This window comes from Carex rostrata, chromosome 18, assembly GCF_964058835.1.
Source record: "Carex rostrata chromosome 18, lpCarRost1.2, whole genome shotgun sequence".
Classification (NCBI taxonomy): Eukaryota; Viridiplantae; Streptophyta; class Magnoliopsida; order Poales; family Cyperaceae; genus Carex; species Carex rostrata.
In genome coordinates this window covers 3,583,251-3,609,440 of record NC_135935.1, presented here as the reverse complement: position 1 = coordinate 3,609,440, position 26,190 = coordinate 3,583,251, and the positions used below count along the sequence as shown (strand labels likewise).

General features: G+C 32.5%; 1 protein-coding gene across 1 annotated transcript; it reads left to right on the top strand.

The window, feature by feature from the left end:
• Nucleotides 1-21,941: 21,941 nt before the first annotated feature.
• Nucleotides 21,942-24,830, top strand: EXO70G1 (exocyst subunit exo70 family protein G1). Its single transcript, XM_078319540.1, has one exon. The coding sequence runs from the start codon at nt 22,336-22,338 to the stop codon at nt 24,385-24,387; it is 2,052 nt and encodes a 683-aa protein (XP_078175666.1). The 5' UTR covers nt 21,942-22,335; the 3' UTR covers nt 24,388-24,830.
• The last annotated feature ends 1,360 nt before the right edge of the window (nt 24,831-26,190 follow it).

Sequence of the window (26,190 nt, the reverse complement as noted above, 5' to 3'; positions counted from 1 at the left end):
GGCGTAGCCAATGCTCCCGCATGATTTTCTCGGTCAGCGAGAAAAAAAGTACATTGGTCACTTCTCCGAAATCGGAATAGTATTAGACGTCTGTAGACCGAAAAAAGAAAGAAAGCCAACAAGGGGGATTTTATTTGTTTGGAGCGATGTTGTATATATATGATACAGCGGTAATTTTTAAAAATTAAAAATGCGACACTTCTATTATATATATTACTTTTTATTATATTAATTATATCATTAATTCAACACTTGAATTAGATATAAAAAATTCAGGATGGTTCAAATTGAGAGGAATGTATTTGATTCTCATCGGTACTAGAAATATATTTAGTATGGTTTATGCGCGTTGCACGGGGCGGAATCAAGATTTGAAATTTGGAGGAAAGGGGGAAGTTGTTGAAAGACGAAAGAACAACCGCATAAAAGATGTCAATCGGTATGCATCTGTAAAAAATCATATGAAAATAATCACTCCAATAAACAATTTCTGATAAGTTGGGGGGTGCCTGGCCCCCTTTGCTTGTACATAGTTCCGCCACTGGTTGCACTGTGCACAACCCTGGGCTGGTCCATGCACGTTTCACAGTTAGAAAATTTTCGGATTTTGAAGAATCTGCGTATCCCAATCGTATCTATACGTGTCAAAAACGTATCGTCGCGAGTCAAACTGTATCAAAAGATTAAGGACACACCAGATGGCGTATCATCTATCGAACAAGTATCGGGGTAGTATTGAGTGCATATCTGTATCCGATACACACCCGATACAAAAATGGAGCCCATAAAGAAGTATCCGACTAACATAGTTTTGAAGTGACGCTCTTGATTATTAAGATCATAAACGAAACAACAAAGTTTTTGTTTATGTAATCATTTTTTTTAAACGATGACTAGAATGCTCTATCATTTTGTGTTTTAAAATTATGCTCCATATTTTTTATCTTTATTGTCAAAATCTAAACAAACAATTTGAACTGCTCAATATTATTTCTATATTAAAATTCATTTGAAGACCAAACTTTATAATATTTTTTAAGAAATAAATTACTGTAGATTTAGATATGTACATAATTACTGTTTTTGGATAGTTTATAATCTAAAAAAACAGTGATTTTGTACTGGTATAAACAAATAGTACAAAAATTTAAATAATATAAAGTTCGGTCTTCAAATATATTGTAATACAACAATCATATTGAGGAGCTTAATCGACTTTTTAAACTTTAAAATCAAAAATAAGAAAACGTGATATGATTGAGGTATAATCAGACATTTGAGCCCTCCTTTTTTTTTTTTTTTTATTAAAATTCTGTTTCTGTCATGATTCCTAGAAAAAGTAGAAAACGGGGAATTTATCATACTCTTGATTGAGGAGGGTTCAAATGCCTCCATGTTTTTGTGTCTCCATCATGCCTCCATCTCTCTCTATCATTTTCAAAGTTCAAACAGTTGATCCGAACCGCTCAACCTAACCTCCATACTAAAATATGTTTGGAGACCAAATTTTATATTTTTAGGAATTTTTTTACTATTTTCTTAGATAGGTACAAAATTAGTAAATCTGAACCATCTAAAAACAGTATTTTTTTACCTATCTAAAAAAATAGTAAAAAAATTTCTAAAAATATAAAATTTGGTCTCCAAAAATATTTTAGTATGGAGGTTAGGTTGAGCGGTTCGGATCGACTGTTTGAACTTTAAAAATGATGGAGAGAAATCGAGGCATTTCAACCCTCCTCTTGATTTTAGCAGATCATATCCTTTTGTATTTATTGGATGCATGTTTGTATGGTTGTACTTGCAACTCACTTTTTGGGGGCTCGATAAGGATTCATCGCCGCGTTGGCTTTCTATTTAAATGTTGGAGAAATGCTTTACAACTCCGAGCTCGTATCTCCATTTGTATATATCTCGCTCTTTAATTTGATATTATATATTATATATGTTAAATATGAATACTATTATTATTGTCGTCATTACTATCAAATAGTTTGACTAGACAACAATTTATTTTGACTAATTAACAATGTGAACAAATTGTCTTCGTTATCTTTTATGACTTGCGACAAACATGTGATAGTAATTTGATGAGCTTATTGGTGTGAACTTTCATCAAAAGTCCAACTTTTGATGGCGGTGCGGCCAACTTCAAAGCTCAATATTTTATAATTCATTTAATTAGACTTAAAATTATGCTTATTGATCTTAATATTTACTTTATTGGCCTTAGTATTTAGCTTATTTGATTTGAGATTTAGAATGTGTGAATTAGCTTGCATCATTATTTTCACATTCAGTTTTATTGGTTTTAGTACTTAGTTTATTGGTGTTAGTATTTAATTTATGTGTTGAGAGATTTGTCATAAGTTAGCCAAAACATTGTTGGATCTTTGTTAGAGTTGACAGGAGGACCCTTTAACCTCGTCAAATTTTAGAGGTAGCTTCACTACCAAATTTAAGTAATATTATTTTACAATTAATTGTATTAGCTTAGAATTTGATTTATTTAGGTTGTATTACTGTTCTACAATTCAGTTTATTTCAGTATTCATCTTATATGTTTTAGTGTTCAATTTAAATGTTTTGACTGGAACATCATTAGCTGTTGCATGAGTTAGTAAGATAAATTATTAAAAATATTGATAGGTTCTCTAAGAAAATATTAACCTGTTAGAATCAATAACATTAGTATATTAGCTCTTTTATACTTTTATCTTAATTTCAAAATATTAATTTTAACATAATCAACTTGTTTTGTTACAGTGTCCATGTACTACAAGCAAACGGTCTCCTAGGCATTTTAAATCAACAGCCTGAACAAAATATAATAATAACAATAATAATAATAATAAAATAAATAAATAAAAAGGCCAGTTTTCGATAGATGATTTGTTAATGGATGTCAAGCAGGGAATCACTTGGTGATCGATATCCGAATAGATTTGCCAGGCTAAATTTTAGATGAATGCCAACTGTAAGGCTCGATAATTTCAAGACCGTGTCGTCTTTAATAGTGGATAAACAACTGTAATCGCACCTAATTATTTATTCTCTGTTCTTTTGTATTTGTGTTCTATGTTTAAAAGATGCTGCCAACAGTGCTCATATGAATACATTAATAAAATAATTTTATATTAGCTGTGGATAAGAATATTTTCCAGGTCTTACAAAAAAATCTTATATTATTTTTTGCCCGAAAAGGCAAATGATTATATTATGCATGTATTATTAATTACTATGGTCATAACTCATAACTATAGGCAAATCCTGCACGGCATGGTAGTGACCATAGTAATAAATGAATTATTCGGGTTCGGTTTAGCGAGGTCAAAAATTTGTGATTCGGAAATAATAAATTCAGGTATAATTCAAAAATGATTCAAAATTATTTATATCAGAGATATCAGTTCTGCAAGAGAGCAAAAAAAAATGTTATGGGAAAAAAGTCGGGAAAAATTCGCGAATTATTCGGGTTTAATTTGGTCAAAGTTTGGTCAACCGAATAATTCGACGTTCGGTCCGGCATCACCAGAAAAACGAATTATTTCACGAATAAATATTTCAATTTATTTTGATTTAATTCGACGTTCAGTCCAGCATCACCAGAAAAACGAATTATTTTGATTTAATTCGCAAATAATTCACGAATCTTGTGAATATGGTTGTGACCGCATTCGTTAAAATAAAGGTAGAGTGAGTCTATGGTACTATGCATATTACGATTTGGCCTATTCTACGGCTCAATATTCGAGTTTTCAAAATCCTAACGGTCGATCCGAACCGTTCATCTTGTTCTCCATATTAATAAGTGTTTGAAGACCAAATTTTATATTTTTTGAAATTTGTTTACTATTTTTTTAGATTTATTGAAAATCACTGTTTTTGGATGGTTCAGAATTTTCAGATCAAGTGATTTTCTAAATATCTAACAAATTAGTAAAAAAAAAATTCAAAAAATGTAAAATTTGGTCTCCAAACACATATTAATATGGAGAACAAGATGAACGGTTCGGATCGACCATTAGGATTTTGAAAACTCAAATATTGAGCCGTAGCACGGACCAACCCGTGATATGCATAGTACCATAGACTCACTCAATAAAAGTATATGATGACATTCAATCGAATAAATATTTGGATCACTACATCAAATCGCTCTGAAGTTTAAACCAGACATGTGCATTTTCTTATTCGAAATAAGGAATATCTTTCTTTAGTCTCATGTCCGTTTCTATCTTTTTCTTCTTTTCCAGTTTTTAGGAAAAAAAAAGGGTAGACCGGGAGGTTCTTTATTTAAACGTGGGCTGCTATTTTGAAAGCTCAAATCACAAATATACAGTGCCGAATGAAATAAATATATCAATTTGTCTTCATTTAAAACATTTTTTTTTATATATATTAGGTTCCAATCCTCAATCAATACATTTGTAATTAAGAAATTTAAGAACATAATATTGTAAATCTTATCACATAAATCTACAAATTTAATGTTTGTTATGTTTACATGATTAAAAAAAAAAGTTTACAGGATTCAAAGAAACAATTTACATGGTTTAAAATGATCCCGGTTTAGTTTTTAGTTTTGAAAAGTCATTAAAGAACTTCTACAAGCGGTCCCAGTGGTTCTGATCAAAGTATTACAAGTGGTCTTAATCAAAGTGGTTAAACTAGGGGAGTTTATTGGAGACCACACTATAATAAAAAGTTGCTAGTTTTTGTAGAATTCGTTGAATGGGTTTACAAAATTTAGTATTAAAGTTTATATATGGTTTGGGGATATTTGAAGATTGGTGTTGGGGAACCATGTTAGGGGTCTATTGCTATTAATGACAGTTAAAAGCATGTGGAGATCCACAGATTTTTCGAGAATTAGACTTTGGGGACATTACATTTTTTTTCTAAACAAAAACATTAATATTATTTTCAAATTTCAAACACTTATGAAATAACAACATATTTTGTCGCTCATTTTAAGTTTAAAACTACTATTTAAAAAAAAATACTATGCGTTTATAAGAAAACTATTAACATAGCAATCAAACTATTGAAATTTTGCAAAATGTAAAACATATCAAAACTGTAGACAATCATAAGCTCAAAATAAATCACGGAAACTAATTTTTTTTTTATTAGTGTGATGTTGTCTATCACAAAAACACACACAATTATTTTTCTTTAAGTGGATGGATTACTTTTCATTAAAGTATATTTGTGTGTAAATAAGAAAACTATTTTTAAATAAAATTAAATCCGGTGTATATTTAGAATATTTCTCCTGCTCTTAGTGTTATAATTTGAGCTCTTGAAATAGTAGTCTCGTTCAACAAAAGCCTCGTACTTTTCACTTTTGGTAGGGAATATTAGATATTTAGATGACCTTTGAATCTTTAATTTTAATTGTTGACATTGTAAAATTTCCTCTTTATATCCAGGAGACAAAGTTAACTGTGAAAATTGGATGCGGTCCGATAGACATGAATTCGCATCCTCTGAGATATCTCATATTTTGCGTTACTTTTTGGAAAATCTCAACCGTTGCAATACGTTCTGCACGAATCTCAAAGCTCAAATAATACCGGCCCCCTACGTCACCTCGAATAGGCACTGGACACATCAGTCATGCAAAATATGAGATATCTCAGAGGATACGCACTCAATAGACATCAGATTTAAGACCGTTCGATCCATATTTAGATATTGCTGAATAATTTTATAATTCATTTGAAAATGGCTCATTTTGGCATTTGAAAATGTCTCCGGTCTCAAGATTAATTATGACAAAAGTGAGATGTACCCATTAAATTTGAATGATTTAGAGTGTGCTGATTTAGCTTCTGTTTTGGGTTGCAAAGTAGTTACTTTACCTCTTACCTATTTAGGTGTCCCGATCAATAATAAGTCTCTTACAGACATTGATTGGCAACTTCTTATAGATAAAATTGAGAAAAAATTGCAAACTTGGAAGGGCTCCTTATTATCTTTAGGAGGTAGAGTTACTCTTCTCAATTCTGTCATTTCAGCTATTCCTTTATATTGGCTTTCTATTTATAGATTACCAGTTAAAATTAGACATAGAATAGATAAGATTAGGAGAAAATTCTTGTGGCATGGAGGTAATTCTACAAGGAAAAAATATCATTTCGTGGAATGGAGGATAGTTTGTAAGAGTAAAAGTCAAGGTGGTTTGGGTATTTTAGATTTGAAACTTATGAATATGGCTTTATTGGCTAAATGGTGGATTATATTTTTAGATAATACAGTACATGATAAATGGAAGGATATAATTAGAAGTAAATATGGAACAAGAACTACTACTACAATTTGCTCTCCCTTCTGGAGATCTATTCTTAAGGATATTCCAGTTATTAATTTAGGTTTAAACAAAGAAATAGGTAATGGTCAAACTACTTATTTTTGGTTAGATAGATGGTGTTCTGAGCATGCTTTACAACATCAATATCCGCATTTGTTTTTCATTGTATCTCATAGATTTATTTCGGTTGTAGAGGCTTTTAATAGTTCTACTCTTCAATTGTCTTTCAAAAGACAATTGACTGGGGTATGTTTAGAAGAATGACATGCTTTACAATGTAGATTTCAGCATTTCACTTTGTCTGATCAGTTAGAAGATAGATTGATTTGGAGATGGTCCAAGGATGATAATTTTACTGTACATTATTTTTATCAATGACTTGAATATGGGGGTATTCCTAACAAGGAGTACAATTCTATTTGGAAATCACATATCCCTTTGAAAATAAAAATATTCTTATGGTTAGTTAGACGGGATAAAATCCTTACTAAAATTAATTTAGCCAATAAAGGTTGGCCAGGTGATATTTCTTGTGTTTTTTGTGGTCAACCTGAAGATACTGAACATCTTTTTATACATTGTTCTTACATTATATTAATTTGGAATTGGATTGCTGATCATAATAACTTTACATTTACTTGTGCATCTTTAGAGGATTTATGGGTATTAGATGCATACATTCCTTTAAAGGATAGGTTATTGGTTGAGCTACTTAGAGGATCCATTTTATGGACTATTTGGCTGGAAAGAAATAGAATTTGTTTTAATGATGCTAACCCTCTACCGATTAAATCTATTGGAACAAAAATTATTTCATTAGCTAGCTTTTGGTGTCAATCTCGATTAGATGATTCATTTTTCAAATTGAGTCTAATGCTCCATTCTGATGTTAAGGATCTCCCAGATCAAATACAAGAGGAAGAGGTAAGAAGTTCAGAATTGGCTCACGTAGTGGACCTTCTAATGTCCATTTCCCAAGTGGACAGTTCAGAGGATATGCAGGGTTTTGGAGCTGGCAACCCTCCATCTCCAATGTCTGGAGAAGAGGAGAGTGATGAAGATTTATTGGATATATAGTCCTTAGCTTTATATACTTTCAGTGTTTTTAGTAGATTCTTATGTTTTTACTTTTCTTAGTTGTGAGCTTGTTTCTCTGAACTTGTTTTTTCTTTATTTTTAAATAGCTGTATGGACATGTTATATTTGATTTTGGTACCAATTTGGTACTAAATCATATATGTTTTGATTTCAAATGAAATCGGTGGTATATACCACTTTTCTTTAAAAAAAAAAATTATAATTCATTTAGATCAAGTATACACAAATCTTAATCTTAAGAAGAACCAAACAAATATATCATTCGTGACCCACCGGAAGATTGCGTCCGATCTCACTCACCGATGCTTCAACACGTCATTCTACTTCGCTTGTACTTTTTTCTTGTGTTTATGCTTCATGTTGTCTTGTGAAGTACTTTCTTTTCTTTTTGACGCTGGCTTTACCTGTCCGTCCCTTTTAAGGGACGAATCCAAGTGGGGATCAGAGACAGAGAAGACACTTCCCCACCTTGGTGAGGAAAGGAAAAAAAAAAAATGTTTTTATAATATAGAATTAAATTTTATGATTTAGATATTCATCTATTAATCAAAATGTTTAAATTAACCATTTTTCATCTTAACTCACTTATTTTATTATAAATTTATTTCTTAATTTAATTTAAATAAAATATATAAAAATATTAATAAAAAAATATAAAATGACAATTTTGCCCTTCACTTGAAAATAATTATTTGTAGGGCCTCCGCCTTGTCATATCTGCTCAGGGCTCTCTTGCTAACACAGTGCCAGTTGCCTTGTTATTTTGAATTCATATTCTCTGCATTAACCCACCGTTTGAATTTAGATCTGAACCATTTGTTAATGTAAAGTTTGATTTTAACTGTTCGGTCATTGATAAATAGGTCGTAGGGTGCTGGGTGCTGGTTGCAAATGATGTAGGTGTTTAGCGGTTAAAGCAAAATAATTGACACAATTTTATAACAAGGCTATTTGAAACTCTTGCACAACTGAGGTTTAGTTCTAGTGGTGACTGGCATTGTTAAATCAGACATTTTATTTTCAAGATAAGAACAGAACTGTCAATTTATTGACTGGTATTTTGGAGATAAGGGTAAAACTCTGAAATCAAGAAATGATAATATTAATAAAATATAAAAATAGATGAAAAAATAATTAATTTAAAAATTATAATGGATAAAATTTTAAATCATGAAGGACTGATGAATATATATAAAAATGTCTCTTTATATACAAAGTTTCTGAAAGAATCATATAATATACATGTTCAGTATAATCAAATTATTCCCTACATCACATATATTATTCATGCGTTTGTTTGGTCCCTTCCCCTTCTCCCCTGCCCAATCCTTCTCTTTTGTCCTCTTTGTCAGCACTATGGACTCATTTTTTATTTATTATTATTCTCCGTCACTGAAATGAAATCTCTCTATTCTCTCTCTTCCGGCCGCCTTCAATCCCCTTTTCCATGTCATCTGGATACCAATCTCTATCCTGAATTTTTTAAAAAGGAGCACAAAAGATGTATATACAGTCACCGACAACAAGTAGCCATTATTTTCATCTAATCTCAGTGGCTAGATGACTAGGTCGGCATATGAATATTGGAGAAAAGGTCATTCAGCAAAAAAAAAAAAACACCATTCAAGAATTTGAATAACAGCGCTGAGCCAAAACAAACATGCTGCAAAATTGTACTTCAGAAAGGAAATTAAGGTATTATCTAAATATAAAGCAATAAATTTAAAGGAAAACGAAACAAGAAATTAAGATCGGCAAGCGGATAAAAATTGGAAAATAGAATGGTTGGAATGAAAAAGATATATACACACCGAAAGCCCCGACTGAGCAAGAAAGCAAAAATATTTATAAAAAATAAATAAATAAACGGAATGTTTTTTCTATCGAAACCAGATGGACGCATCCTGACTCCTGAGTTGAGTTCATGTCTTGTTCTGAGTTTCGGATTATATTTAAAAAAAAAAAAAAAAATCTTAGTTTTAAGACGCATCTTTTGAATACATTCCTGACATTCTGATGTCGCAACTTATTTAGTGTTGGGATTTAGGCCCAATCGGCCCAGTTAAAATTCCCCCCTCTGGGCTTCTCTATTTTTTCTGTAATTTACGGAGGTTCTTCTTGCGCTAAACAGTAGAGAGAAAAAGAAAGAGAGATAGTTATTGTTTGTACTAACAATTGAAAAATTAGTATCCTCTGCATTAACTCAAAAAAGAATCTTTTGAGCTAATATATCTGAACTGTCCGATTAGCTTTAAAATTCGTGTGAATTAAATCCGCGAATTAAATAGGAGATCCAAAAGGAAAAATAAGAAAGAAAGAAAAAAGCACGGTTCTAAATAGCGCCGCTATAGCATTTTTGGACCATAAAAGATATAGCGCTATCAGTGCTGTAGCGCGTTATTCTGCGTTATAGTGACGCTATTTGAGTATAGCGCTGTTTTTTTAACCAGTCCGCTATGACGCGATAAACACTAGTTAAACCTTTGAAAATAAGCATGGTTCTTTGCTCAAATTGAAAAAAAAAAATCAATAAATGCAAAACTTTTGCTTGTTTAATTTTTGTGGAATACCGGATTCACACGTCAGTGTTCATGCTGTTCCGACGAGGTTTTCCACCGATCGAGTATTAGGCCATGCATGAATAAATCAATGAAAGAAAAAGGTGACCGATTTTATACAAATTGGACTAATTGGAAGAACAAGTCTTCATTACAACACACTAATTATTAGTTATGACTTATGAGGGAAATTTTTTGAGAGACCACAAATAAAAAATAAAAAAAATTATCAAACCAACTTAATTATTTTAGTTTTTACAAAAATTATAAGAACCAATATGTCATTTCGGTCTGAATTTTTTTTATTTTTGAGACCGAGATACCATTTCTATTTTCACAGATTTTAAGAAAACATATAACTGTTGAGATAAACTCATGAAAACAGCTCGCTCAAGTTGAATATCTCGAGAAACCTTAAATTTGCTAAGCATGTGAGCTTAACGTGCTTCAAATATAGCAGCATGATATACTATAAATAAAGCCCATTGGCCCAATAATCTTGGATTTATTATACTAGTCCTTGATTTGGGCTTGAACTTCTTGGAACTTAAAAAAAAGATAGAACGGCCTCAACGGACAATAAATGCTACGAATCCATGTTTTAATTCTCAAATAAATAAGTTATTTCAGAAAAATCACACTGTATATTAATATATGATGGCCGAACTCACCTGTCAGTGCTTGATTCTAGCTGGTTCCAACTTCCAACGATGGGAAAATCACACTTCAACAACTATTGTGCTTCTCTTACTTCAAAATGTTATTGAGCTCACATTATTGCAAAACCTCTCTCTTGAGTTCATTCAACCTGCCCAATAAAGAACCTTCACGTCGTTATTGCCGTGAAAAAGAATTTCATAACCAGTAATGATTCAGAAATTGCTTCTGATATATTGTTATTAATAAATAAATAAAAAAAGTCGGAGATTCAAATTTTCTGTATTATTCTAGATAAGTCAACGATCCAAAATGGAAATTACTAGAAATGGACCTTTCAATGGGGCCACCTGAAATCAACGATGGTTAAACAACCATAACATTCCAAAATCCAATTGAAAGGTCGTGATTTCTTCAGACAGCCCAGGGTTGGAGTGGGAAAAATGGCACGGCGGAGCCGGCTCCGTCACGGAATGGCACGGTTACGACACGGCATGCGTTACTATTCCGTGCCGTGACTCGCGTGTCTCGTGCCAGGACCATTCGCGTACTGTGAGAGCTTGTAGAAAATTTGGCACGACATGTCACGCGAAAGATCCGGTCACAGCACGGCACGTAATCACGCGAGTCACGTGTAATTAAGACCGTTAGGTCTTAATCAAATGATGAATCTTGAATAAACTAACTTAAATTATGAAAAAATAGTTAAACGTGAAAAACTTGACCAGTTACGTTTGAACACAACACACAAATCACAGCGTGATCACCTCTCGATATTTTAGTTATAGCACGGATCACTATTCACTTGATCACAGCACGGGATCAAAGTCAAGGCTGTTAATCACGGCACGACATATTTTTTTTCTACTCTTCCGCCGTACTATAAAATGGTATCATGTGAAACACCTCATTCATCTCCGGCGGTGACAGAAATGGAGAGGTCCCTTTCTCTATTAATAGCGCAACATGGTATGAAAAACATAATACATTAAACAACTGACAAATAGGTCAAACCTCAGTTGAACAACAGAAACAACAATTGGAATTTAGTTCAAAGAGAAAAATATCTTCTTGGAAATGCGTGATGAGTTAGAGATTTCTCTCATATAGTTCAATATTTCCAAAATCTCTAGATTCTTCGATGCAGTTCATTTTTATAAGTCGCTGGTGATCAAAGTTCACGGATTTTCATAAACTAAAATTGGCCTCGCGTTTCACTTGCAGAGCTGTTTTCTTTACAGTAAATCAGCAATAGTAATATATATTCAAAAAATCCTTCAAAAATTATTTTATTTTCATTTTTTTACCAGACGACAATCAAAAGGTTACACGGCGAAAACATCAATTTTCAAATGTTACACGCTGCGATAAACACAAAATAATAATTGTAAAGACTTGTGGAGTTCAATTCAGATGAGGAGAAAGTTATTGAAATGGGCACATAATATATTTGATATTTCATTTGAATATTCAAATCTGTAAAATTCCAAATGATTTAGAATTAATAATGAATAGGAGGATTAAAGTGCAAAAGGGCAGAAAAAATAGGTTGTCCGTGTCCGGGGACAAACTTGGGTCCGATGCCCATCGGACTCAAACTGAATTCGATGGGTTCCAAAACCGTCCGATCTGCTTTAAGATCTGTGCACCTCGCTTTAATATCTGTGCACATTTTTTCAATATCCGTGCGCACAAATCTTAAAGAGGATCGGACGGTTTTAGAACTCATCGGACCCAAGTTTGTCCCGTCCGTGAGACCGTGATACTCTGAAAAATTAGTGACACAAGCTGATTGTCCGACTGAAGTTGGACCCGATCCCATGCTAACTAATCGCCTTCAAAGTTCCAACCAGGAACCAGCGCAAGACTTGTCGAAATAAATCATTGTTAATGAATCTCTACAGCTTTCTGGATAGGATACATTCAAGCCAACGTCAAATCGTCAACTATAAATACAGTATGTTACCTGCGGAGCCATGTGAGTATCAGAATTCGTATCCTCTGAGATATCTCAAACTTTGCGTGACTTTATGGAAAATCCCAACTGTTTAAATACGTTCTGTGCGAATCTCAAAGCACACATAATACTGACCCCTTACATCACCCCGAACAGGCATCGGACACGTCGGTCACGCAAAAGTTGAGATATCTCAGAGGATACGCATTCCGTATCACCCAGGTACCTGAGGTGTGGAAATAAATCTGCTGCGATTTCAAGTTCCTCTAATCCCTTCACATTTTAAATATACAAATTTCAAGGAGGAGTTACTTTTTATGTACAAATCTCTAAAAACAAATGAAGGAATTTGGAATCGCAGAGATGCAGGGTATTTGAAATCGCAGTTGATTTATTTCCCCTGAGGTGTAAGAAGAAAATTGAAACTGTTCTTTTTGCTTGGCACAAATCTCAAAGTAGATCTCTTACTACAGTCATAATAGGGACTGAATTAAGTTGAATATGGATAGAATTAATCAGAACCGTCATTTTTTTAAATAGTACCTTAGACACCTGGGGAAACACAGACTCGTACTTGGCTCGGTTTTAGTTCTAACTCACAACTATTGATTTTTCTATTTTGAGAAGTGTAACATTCAAAATTATTTTTAGAGAAAGAAGTAGAACTTTACTAAGGCCTTTGTTTGATTGTTAATTAGCAGCTAATAAACAATCAGTTTTTTTTTTGTTTTTTTTTATATTTTAAAGAAAGTGTTGGAATTTAAAATGGTAGTTTTTGACGGGCTGAATTTTGAAATGTCAGCTCTTGAGGTGCGAGAAATTTGAATATATGTCCTTGATTTATCTTCATTTTTTTAAGTAAATAATGTATGGCCGGAGTTTCAAAATTCCTGCCCTTCCAATTTTTAAATTTATTTGAATATTTTTCTATAAACTTAATTTTGAAATAAATATTACTTAATTAAAAACATCGGCTCATAATTTTGATTTATAATACATAGGGCTTTCTTAAAAAAACTTCCCAACAGCTATTCATAACAAAAAAAAAAAAAAAAAATCTACCTGGACCAAGTTGTATTAACGAGTTATAGACCGATATTCCTAATGGGCTTGATCTAGGAGTGAAAACGGAGCGAATAGTGATAAAGCTATATTCTTTTTTTTTTTTTGAAAGAGATACAGAGCAGAAATCAGATGGATATGGATACGGATTCAGATCAAACTGGATATTTATAAAAATGATATTAAAGTTTGTAATATTTATTTAATTATAATGGTGAATAATATAATTTTTTTATAATATATATTAAAATATATGGTATATATCTACTATTCAGATACGGATAATTGAAACGTAAAACCATATCATTGTATGGATATTCGGATATCAGAAATCCACATCTAAATTTTTGAATACGGATTGGATATTATTCATACCGTTTTCACCCCAAGCTTGATCAATTATCAATTTTCTTTTGCAAAAGTTTTAAATGTTGAACCAAAGAAGATAATAATTGCAGTTTCAGAGGGATTGGGAAAAACAAGTGCAGATTCATTAATTTGATATCACCTTTATGCAACATGGATTGTTTTATCTTATTATGTCAATAATAGAATTGACTAATGTTGTATTGATTATATCAAAACATGTATCACTATATACTTAAAAAACCTATTTTATGTTACAATATATATAAAAAATTCAGATTCAATGGCTGAGTCATTTGTAAAGTATATAAATTAGTATGTATTATCGGACAGCAATCATTATTTTTTGTTAGTAGACAAAAAGTTACAAATTTTTATTAATGAAAGATACAAAAAATTAAAATATCTATAAATTATAAGCCAGCAAATGAAATGGTAAGAAAGAGAAAAGGAAATGGAGAAAAAAAGAGAAGTGTACAAGACACAATGGACCTACCATACAATTTTGTGTGACTTGTCATTATCCTTTAGGTATTAAATATTAATTGTTTAAAGCTTTCGGTATATCTAACTATATATTATAGAGTATGTATTGACCGCAGATCCAAAGTGAAAGTGGCAGAGGTAGTTTCTTGCAAGCAAGCCCTTCTTGTGCAATGCGCACTATTGGATAATTGCATCTTTGTATCTCAACTACCGTTCATTTTTCTAACAATTTACCAGGGAAATTATGGCGAAATTGGCGACGATGTCACGGAAGCTGCGGATACATAAGGTTGCAACTTTGCTTTCTGTATATTATTATAATTAATAGAAAATATACTATAGCAAAGCTAGGGTGTGATGTGCTCAGCAAGAGGGTTTGGTGAGTACAACTCCAAAAATATATCGAATCGGCTTCAAACGACGAATCCAAACCGTTGAATCCATGTACTTCATGAGTGATGCGTGCATATACAAAATTTTAAAACTTTTGAATTTATTTGCTACAAGGTCGAGCGGTCAAAGAAATGATAAAAAAATAAATATATAAAATAACTTATAAAATATTCATTTTTTTTACTGCTTCACCTTATAGCAAATGAATTTGAAACTTTCAAAATTTTACATGTACATGCATCACTTATGAAGTACATGAATTTATCATTTGAAGCCAATTCGATATACTTTGAAAATTGTGTTCACCAAACTCTCTTAATAAGCACATCGCATCCTAACTTTGCTCAAGATACTATCACAACTAAAATTTCTTATTCTCGTTCCGATTCCGGATTCCATGAGGTAACCCAAAAATAAAGAAGTTAAAATTATTCGAATAGATACATATAAATTTTAAATAATCCACTCGACCACATAATGCTTTTCATCATTATTTTAAAAATGAATGATGCTTAATTGCTTATGCATCATTGAATTTGCTTGTCTTTTATTTATTTTATTATTAAAATAATAGTGTTGTCTAATGAATGATGTTCTTATTGTTAGTTAAAATAGATTGTGTTGGATTATATATAATGTTTTTGCACGAATATTGCTATGTTCTGAAAAGTTATTTTCTGTAATTATTTATTCGGTTAATATTTAATTTAATTTTTAGTTACTAATAATTAGTTAAGAATTTATATATTATGATATTTTTATTAATGACATCCGCCAAATTTGCAAAATTCCATCACCTGAATAAAATATTAATTCAACGAAATTTAAATCATGATGTTTAATTATAAACTGAAAAATGTCGAAAACATTATAATCCGACAAATTCAACTTGAATTGAAAAATGTAGACAAAAATCGACCAATCATACATAATACATTTACCTTCTAAGAAGGATCTTTGAGCGAATGTCAAACTAATGTGCAATGAACGACCAATAAAGCCTTAAAACCAACACTGGTTACCAGCAAGACTTTGTTTCCAACTCATACATTCACCATCCAAGAAGGAAATGACAAACAAAATCGAAATGAAATCCAGCGCATAACCAGATAATGCGGTCTTTGAAAAAAGAAGGTCGAGTCAATTCTTATCATCTCTTTCAACAGTGCGGATCCTCTTTTGTGGGCCCTAACTACCATCTGTGTCGTGAGATGCTGACATAGGGTCGATTCTGTGAATCGCCTAAGCATGTTGCATGATTGGATGTTTGTGTTTGCCACATAAAATCTACGTTCCTCATTTTTATTGAAGGCAACTAAATTAATCATGATGTAAACATACAAAAAATTCGCACCTGAACTCCACCAAATGCATCTTTTCACCGCCTTTGAAGTGCTTACTCTCTTTAACAAAAAATTGGTTAAAGGCTTAAAGCACACTAAAAGCTCAAATCCAATACTACAAGCAAAAACCCAAGTCTTGCCCACAAGTAAACCAAACTCAACAAACTCATCAATCCAACCAACATGCTAAAAGTACCAATTTTAATGAAAATTACATCATCGGGCCCCCTTCCGATTCGATCCGGAAGTTCCACTCCTTGTTAACAATAATTGTACATCAATTAAGGAAATAAAGTGATGACCGATGAGGCTACAATATTATCTAGTGCACATCGATTTGTACTATTGATTTCTATTTCTATTTTTAAAATCTGAATAGTCGATATAATTACTTAGCATAATTTCATATGAATATATAACCGGAGATCGCAATTTATATTTTTTAGATTTTTTTTACTATATTTTAAATTAATTCGGGACGATTCAAAAATAATAATTTTCTATCTATCTAAAATATAGTTTAAAATTTCTATAAAATGTAAAATTTGGCCAACAAGTACATTTTTATATGGAGATCATGTTGAACGGTCTGGTTGATTGTTTGGATTTTGAAAATAAAGATAAAAATTCAGAGTAAGAACCAATGTCCATTACGCATACGGAGTGGATGATAACTGTTCTGTATTCGAAAAATTAGATATGAATATTTGATATTCGTGTAGATACGAATATTGATATGGTTTTATGTTTTAATTATCCATATCATAGGGTTTAATAGATATTATAAAAAAAAATTATGTATTTTCTAATAATATTTATATATTAACATTATCGACCTTGTAATTTGTGAAATGAGCATTCAACGGGTATAAGAAAGCAGGTGAAAGTACAGGAGTATTGTTTAAATGCAGTGTTGAAAAAAATGAATCAGAGCATATTTGAAATTTCGTATAGCGATATATTGGTAATTTATGAACATAAAATTATGTTTTGACGATAAGAAATATGAATCAGACAAACATAAAGATTTTTATATTTTTTGAAGAAAACGAGATACTTCGAATTAAAAATATAATATGATTATAAGGCTTTAAGAGAATATACAATTCATGTAAAATTGTGACAACAATTTTCTTTGCATTACAAAATAAAACGATAATACTTATTTCGTGATACTTCAAATTAAAAATATAATATGATTATAAGGCTTTAAGAGAAATATACAATTCATGTAAAATTGTGGCAACAATTTTCCTTGCGTTACAAAATAAAACGATAATACTTATTTCGTGATACTTCAAATTAAAAATATAATATGATTATAAGGTTTTAAGAAAAATATACAATTCATGTAAAATTGTCGCAACAATTTTCCTTGCATTACAAAATAAAACGATAATACTTATTATCTGAGCGTATTTGCCTTTGACTTGTTCATCAATTACATTTGTATCCGTCTAATATTCAATATGTTATCCGAAAAATAAAAATTATGAATATGATTTTATCACTATCCGCTCCGTATCTGATCCGTTTCACCCTCTGGAGCCTCACTCAAGGGAAATTTTTTTGTTAACAATTAAAAATCTAGTCATTTCATATATAAATCAACATATATAAAACGATTAAACATTTGTAGCTAATGATTAAGTATTTTTTGCTTTATCGATATATAATTATAGTTAATAAATGAAAGGGTGAATAGTTAGGTGAACAATAAGTGGATTTACATATAAAACAATTAAACTTTAGTAGTTAATGATCGAGTATTATTGCTTAATCGATGGAATAAATAAGATGATTACCAGGTAGATAAAGAACAGGTGGAAGAAAGGCTCTTGTTTTCCAACAATTTTCCACTAGAAGCATGTAGCAAAATATATATTAAAAAAGTATGAAGTATTGTCCACTTTAATGGACTTTACAGAATATATTGGAACTGCCGAAATTTTTATTAATATTCAAAATGTTTAATTAATTTTAAATTATACCCACTGTTTGGTGGAATTTTCATAAATGATCAAACCGGCCAAATTATACCCGCGGTTTAAAAGTCACTTCAATACCTTATACCGGCAATATTTTGGCCGGTTTGATCATTTATGAAAATCCTAATAAACAGTGGGTATAATTTTAAATTAATTAAATATTTTGGATATTAATAAAATTTTCGTCTTGAACTGCTTTGATTCATATATTTGCAATTGAAGTGTAAAAAGGGAATTATAGAGGAGAGCAGGTAGTACTGTAGTAATTCAAAGATTTTAAAAAAAAATTATAATTTGAGTTTCTTTCACTATTTTGCAGTCTGCGAAGATTTATATATATATATAAAAGATAATTATAATTATAGTAGTTTTCAGATATATGAAAATTTATTGTTTTGTTATAACATGTATTTGGAAAAATAGAGAAGTGTCAATTATTGTAGAAGGGAATTGAATTTTGCCTTTAATTTGCTCATGTACCACCTTTGCTTCGAAATGCCAATCATGCTTTTATTTGCACATAATTCGTACTTAACACAGGCAAAATTTGGTACTTACAAGTTACGTGACACATTTAAAGCTGTGACCATCTTTTTTTTTTTTTTAAAAAGATCATAAAAAAGGGTGGTCCGGGCCACCAACCGTTAGAATTTGAGATAAAAATTTGAAGAGAAAATATTTATCGATTGAACTTAGCACTACAGCTTACAAGGGTTTATGTAGGTTAATTAACCATTATAATATTTCCTATTTCTTTTTACTAACAGTTAGACTTTTCTATTACACAAAATTCTAATCCAGCAAATTGATCATAATTGATTGAATTTTAATGTTATTGATATTGTAAACTTAAAAGTTTAATATTAATAAGATTGCATATAACATATGCTGCTAAGTGTCTTCAAATCCTGTTGTAATCTTCAACATCTTATCTTTTTGAATTCTTTCCTCTATGTGAGATCACAGTGTAGAAATTAAATAGTTAATTGACAAATTAAGAATTAGAAGGAATGACCATTTTATGAAAAAGTTGGCGAATTTAAAAATTGAGCGGTAGTAGACTAATAGGTGCTCTTTCTTTCTTTAAAAAGACGGATAACTAAAAAGCCAATGCATTTTTATATCCGACTCGTCATGAAAGCACCCTCTATCATACTAGGAAACATTAATAAATACGAATTTTATATAAATTCAAATTTTTCTTAAAGTTAACACTTTGTAAAATAATTTATATATATTTGACATAATGAATTCATGTCGCAAAAAAAAACAGAGTTGGCACATACGCTTGAACAATACGCATTACCGTTTTATTTTGTAACGCAGGGAAAATTGTTGCCACAATTTTACATGAATTGTATATTTTTCTTAAAGCCTTATAATCATATTACTAGTACTTTGCCCATACGTTGCAACGGATTACATTATAAGAAAATACTAAAAGAAATCTCATACAAAATGACATATTTTCATAAAAAAGATAGACAAAATAGCAAATAAAATTTTTAAATGACATATTAAATAGGAAGACGCTATTTTTATAGCAATAATTAGATTATTGTGAACATAAACTTTTTTTTTCTAAATACAATTTTATCCTTCTTAAATACCTTTTTATTTTTACTTTTAATTTAATACTGCTATAAATTAAGATATTAAATAGATCAAGTGATTCTTCTCTAAGCAATGTAACATAAATAGAATTTTTAAGATTTATTTGATAGGATTGTCTCATTTTTTGTATGATATGTATTTCACCACTAAGATTTATTATCCTTTTTTATTTATTTTATAGTCATGATTGTGTACAAGAAGAATCGCATATTAAATTTAACATATATATATGTGAAGTTGTGAACTATGTTTTAGAATACTTATATAAAATATTCCTTTCAAAAAAACTTATATAAAATATTAGAAAACATTTTATTTCAAAATATATAATACATTCTCAAATAAAATAATGTGAAAAAATTAACATCAATGTAATGATATAATTTTACATATCAAGACTTAAATTTAAATAAAAGATACATGGATTTGCATCAATGCAACATATTATTTTTCAATATCATCTTCATATATTTGCAAAAAGTTTATGAATTAGTTCATCATTATACAAATTTCATAAACTCGTTTTTCGACATTATATAGTAAAATGAAAAAATAAGCATGTACAAATTTAATTCATTAATTAATCATATTTATATAATCATATTTATAGATTAATAGTTTGAACTTTGAGAGCAGTCTTTCTATGAGTACTGTAAATTCAATTCAATTTTTGTTGGCCTTGCTTTTGTACAAAGTTTGAGCCCTTGAACGTTTTTTTAGAATAATTTAAAAGGAAAGGAAACATTACACTCTAAAATCAGAACAAAAAAAAGTAACATAAGATATTAAAATAAGCAAAGAATCAAAATTTTGTTTTCATACCTTAAGGTTTCAAGTCAAAATAATTATTATTTCAAATATTTTTTATTTTATATAGCATTATAATCGTTCACCTTATCTCAATATTTTACATAACATTATAATTATTCACCTTAAAATGATCCGTTTTATTTATTTAAAACAAAAAAGACGATCGTTTCCATCAAACGATTAAAATATATGAATTATCAAATGAAAATGAATATATCAACCAAAAAAATGAAAATCTATCACAAACGAATTACCTGTTAATGTTCTTCCGCCCAGTCTCTTCCCGTCATTTCTTTGATTCCTCATCAGGTGCATACACTCATCATCTGATTTGTGCTTCTAAGATTTTCCATCAATTGATTTCTATTGTAACATGTATAGATTTGTATAGAAACAAAATTGATAATATTTCTAGATTTCTCATGGCAATAGCTATAGAAACATAGAAGAGAAATTATGAATGAAATAAGGAAACATAATTATATCGCTATATTGGAAAGGAAGAAATAAGGAAACATATTATATCGTTAAATTTCAGATTTATTTAATTTTAATTGTAATGCATTGTGTGGTGGTACGTGTGACGAGTATGTTTTTAGTTAAATTTAGACTTTTACACATTATTCAGATATATTTAATCAAAAGAAGGCAGATTATGCAATTGGAGGGCTGAGATTAAATTCAAAATTTTAACTTTCAATCGTAGCCGTTGGCGGATCGGACACCCAACGTACTTAATAATGGATTGGAAAAATGGAGATATTTTTAATTTGAAGTATCACGTTATTCTTCAAAAAAATATAAAAATCTTTATCTTTGTCTGATTCATATTTCTTTTCGTCACAACATAATTTTATGTTCATAAATTAACTTTATATTGCTATACGAAATTTCAAATACCCTCTGATTAATTTTTCTTTTTTTCACGCTGCATTTAAAGTTTTAAACAATACTCCTGTACTTCCACGTGCTTTCTTATACGGTTATACCCACTGAATGCCCATTTTACAAATTACAAGGTCTATTATGTTAATATCTTCTTTTCTTGATTCAGCGGACCCATTCCATCCTAATTTCCGGCCGTATAAATTTAATGGATCCAAATAAGTGGAATCAGGATCTGTGCCAGGCACTGTAAGCGGATCCTGCTGTCCCATCTAGTGACCTGAAACAGGATGCGTTTCATAGAATCTAAAACAGCGGATCTGATAGTACATAGCGGTGCACCGGGAGCATGGAAACAGCAACCCAAGTCATCGAAGTGAAACACTTCTGAAGCCGTGCGGTTCTCGCTTCTGCCACAAAGCAACCCAAGTCTTCTTCTCGACTTCCCCCTTCCCCCCGCCTTAAGCTAAAATCACTTTTTTCTCTTTCTCAGATTCTCCCAAATTCCCACCCCTTAACCCAACAACAAACAAATCCATCTTCCCTCCCCCCTGCCCCACTTCTCTTTACCCAGATCCCCTTTATGACATCGCTCTCTTTCTCTCTTAACCTTTTCTGAACCCCTCTCTTCTTTCTCTCTCTTTCTTCCGCCCCGTTTCCTTCTCCCTTTTTCCCCAATTCGCTCACCCCCTTTTTCCCTCCATTTTTCTCACCAAATCAATCCCTTAAAGCACCCCTGTTAAACCCCAATCCAAGCTCTTCTTACACCTACATTTCACTTTCTAGAACCTTCTTCCCAACCATGGATAAGAGCCAGGCCGACTCCGACGAAGACCGGGCTATGGAGAGCCTCCTAGTTGCGCGCCGTTCGTTAGCTTCTTGCTTGGACAAATCCCGCTCCGTTGCCTCAGCCCTTTCCCGAGCCGGGCCTCACTTGGAAGAGATTAAGCACCGCCTCCCCTCTCTTGAAGCATCTGTTCGGCCGATCCGAGCCCCTCGTGAGGCGTTGCTGGAGGTTGGTGGCCACATTGATCGTGCCGTTGGACCCGCCGCAGCTGTGCTCAAGGTTTTTGACGCGGTGCATGGGCTTGAACGGCCTCTCCTCTCTGGTGATGGGCCTGCAGAGGATTTGTTGGCCTTCTTAGACATATTAACTCGGCTCGAGGAGGCCCTCAAATTCCTCTCTGACAACTCAGGCCTTGCAGTTCAGTGGCTAGATGATATTGTTGAATACTTGGCCGATCACTCGTTAGCCGACCCCAGGTTTATTTCTCAACTAACAGACACACTTTCTTCCCTCAAATCAGCTTCCGGTACTGACCACAACCTGCCCGAACCACTTGATGGTGGATTGTTGTCAGCCACACTAGACAGGCTTGAGTCTGAATTCTGCCAGGTTATATCAGCCCATTCAACCCCTATCCCTTTGCAGCAACCTGAGACTTCTGGAGATACTGCAATTGCCATTGCACCATCTCCACTTCCTGTACCCGTAGTCCGCAAACTCTCATTGATCCTTGATAGATTGGCGGCGAACAATCGCCTTGATAAATGTGTGTCAGCCTTCGTTGACATACGCGGGTCGAATGTGCGCAAGAGTCTTGAGGCTCTTAGAATTGATTACTTGGACTCCAATTCAGATGATGCACAGATGCTCGGGACCCATGTGCAGCGGTGGGGACGACATCTCGAGTTCGCAGTTAAGCACCTTTTAGAATCAGAATACAAGGTCTGCACTGAGGTGTTTGACCGCCGGCCTGCTGACTCAGCATCCTGCTTTGCTGATGTGGCAGCCCGGGCTGGGATTTTAGACTTCATCAAATTTGGTCGCACAGTGTCCGATGCAAAGAAAGACCCCATTAAACTTTTGCGACTGTTAGAAATTTTCAATTCCCTTAACAAGCTGAGGTTGGATTTCAATCGGCTTTTTGGGTCGAAGGCATGTGCAGATATTCAGACCCGAACCCGGGATTTGATCAAACGGGTAGTGGAAGGGGCATGTGAGATTTTTGGCGAGCTGCTCGTGCAAGTAGAGCTACAACGAAATGTTACACCGCCACCTGATGGAAGGGTCCCTAGTCTCGTCAGCTTCATTACTGAGTATTGCAATAGACTTCTCTCTGATGAATACAGACCTGTATTAACACAGGTGCTGATAATCCAGCGGAGCTGGAAACAGGAGAGGTTTCACGAAAGGCTTTTAATCGATGCCATTTTGAATATAGTGAAAGCATTGGAGCTAAATTTTGAGACCTGGTCGAAGGGATATGAAGACCCAAATTTGGCCTTCATTTTCATGATGAATACACATTGGCATTTCTTCAAGCACCTTAAGGGTACACGTCTTGGGGACTATCTGGGGGACACGTGGCTGAGAGATCATGAACAATACAAGGATTACTATGTGGCTGTGTTTTTGAGGGAGACTTGGGGTAAATTGCCAGGGCTACTTAGCAGGGAAGGGTTGATGATTTTCTCTGGTGGCCGGGCCACAGCACGGGACTTGGTCAAGAAGAGGTTAAAATCTTTTAATGAGATGTTTAACGAAATGTACCAGAAGCAATTAAAATGGGTTATCTCTGACAAGGAGTTGAGGGATAAGATGTGTAGTTTGGTAGTACAGGCTATCGTACCGGTTTACAGGAGCTACATGCAAAATTATGGCCCTCTGGTTGAACAAGATGCGAGCGCAAGTAAATATGCAAAATTTACAGCCCAAGAACTGGAGAATATGCTTGGTTCACTCTTCCAAAATAAGCCTAAAAAGGCAGCTAGTTTTAATGTTAGGCATTCAAATGGGAAGGTTAGTAATGCTGTTACAGGTTTGTACCGTTCTACATCTACTGTTAAGTAGGTAAATAATAATGTTTGCATGGCTCCCTCGATGTGGGTTCCGCATTTGCACCTTGGCACCTGAAAACTTCAACTGGTCCATTGTTGGTTCTAATAACATTCTGTTTAGATATGGGTAGTGTATTGGTCTTATTCTTTGGAAAGAATTAGAATATGTGAGGTGGCGGGTTGCAAAAGCAAGTTTCAGCCAATTTCTGGTGGGGAAGGAAAATAGAAATTCAGGTGCTAAATTGAAAGTGCTGGAGGCTGTTCGCATCAGATTCTTTGTAATTTTAATTTTGTTATTGATGATAGCTATATTTTTTTTTAATTGTATGGGGTAGTTTAGTATACAATTTGTTTACTTTGGTGGGATGATCAGCCACTGGTATATGCATTAGTTATAATTTTGTACTATCTGTCATGATTAGGTAGAAATATATGGTATATTTGCAAGTTCTTTTTCCATGAAGAGCTTGTTTTTTGATGTCCTATATGGCTATATTATCTCTTATTTAATCCTTCTTGTTAGTAACTGATTAGATCACACATATACTGAACTTTGCAAGAACACACAATAATATAAGCAATGCAACAGATGGTTAATACATGTCCGTATATGCATAATGCACGTGAATTAATGTAAACAGTTATGTGAATGTTCCTTTTTCACTTGTGTTCATTATTGCTATCCCATTTATGTTGGTCCCTATAGGTGTATCAAGCAAACATGATTTGATACATAATATTGCCATCATGGCTGTTACCAGCACCAAGCCCAAGTGGTACAATGCCAAGCCTAACAGCCAGGCTCTTTTGTTCTTAACTGTCCTTACGATCATTTTTTTTGAAAACTTGGTAGTAGCTATCAAGGTTCGTGAGGGAAAATCGAACTCTCGATCTTTGGGTATAAAACTTAAAAACATTTTTCTAGCCAATTGTGCTACCTCCCCTTTCTCCTGTCCTTGCGATCGTTACTTGATGAATTATGAGGACTATTACTTGATGCATTATTTGACATACCTTGTAGTGGGAAGACTCTTTGGCTTCATTTTTAACGTCATATTTGCCATTTTAATTTCAATTTAGCTAGCTTATTACCGACCTTCTAATTTTTTACTAATAATATTGTTTACAACTATTTAAATAAAAATTAAATCCATGTCCTCTCATCCACTCAGACCATCACAGTAAGAACAAAAAAGGAAGAATATAATATAGAAAAGTTCTCCTGGCGATCTGACCCATTGAATTCAGATTGGGTAATAAAGATCAGTCTTGATTCTAAAGTGAATTTTAATTATGATCTGGACTATGTTATAAAATGGATGAGCTAAATTCTTGATCTCCTAATGCTACCAGCTCAGCATTCATGGAGCAAAACCATATTGTCTAGCGCAGAAATTTATTTTTCAAAGAAAAGAAGGTTCTATGGAGCAATTAATACGGGCTGATTGTTTCAAACAGAAGTGCTTCTAGTTCTAGGTATTCTTTTCTAACTTTTGGTCTCTACATGCTTCGTTTATTGTTTGGATTTAATGCACGTGAATTTTTTTGTGCAGACCTCAAGAGATTGTTGCATTTATGTCGGCTCTAGTCTGCACTCTGCAACAGTTCGTTATAAAAAGTGAAACAAGTACACAGCCCTCTCCAGCATTGCAATATTCCATGAAGTATAATATTAGAGAAGGCTACATCGGTAAACAATAAAGAGGAGGGTTCAAATGCTTTCATTTTTTGTATCTCCATTATGTTTTTATTATTTAAAATTTTAATAACTCAAAATTTAAAACTTAAAAGTCAAAATAAAACCGTTAGATGTGAT

What these genes read in the sequence shown, in the direction of transcription:
- EXO70G1 (XM_078319540.1), top strand. Translation starts at nt 22,336, where the DNA reads ATGGATAAGAGCCAGGCCGACTCCGACGAAGACCGGGCTATGGAGAGC.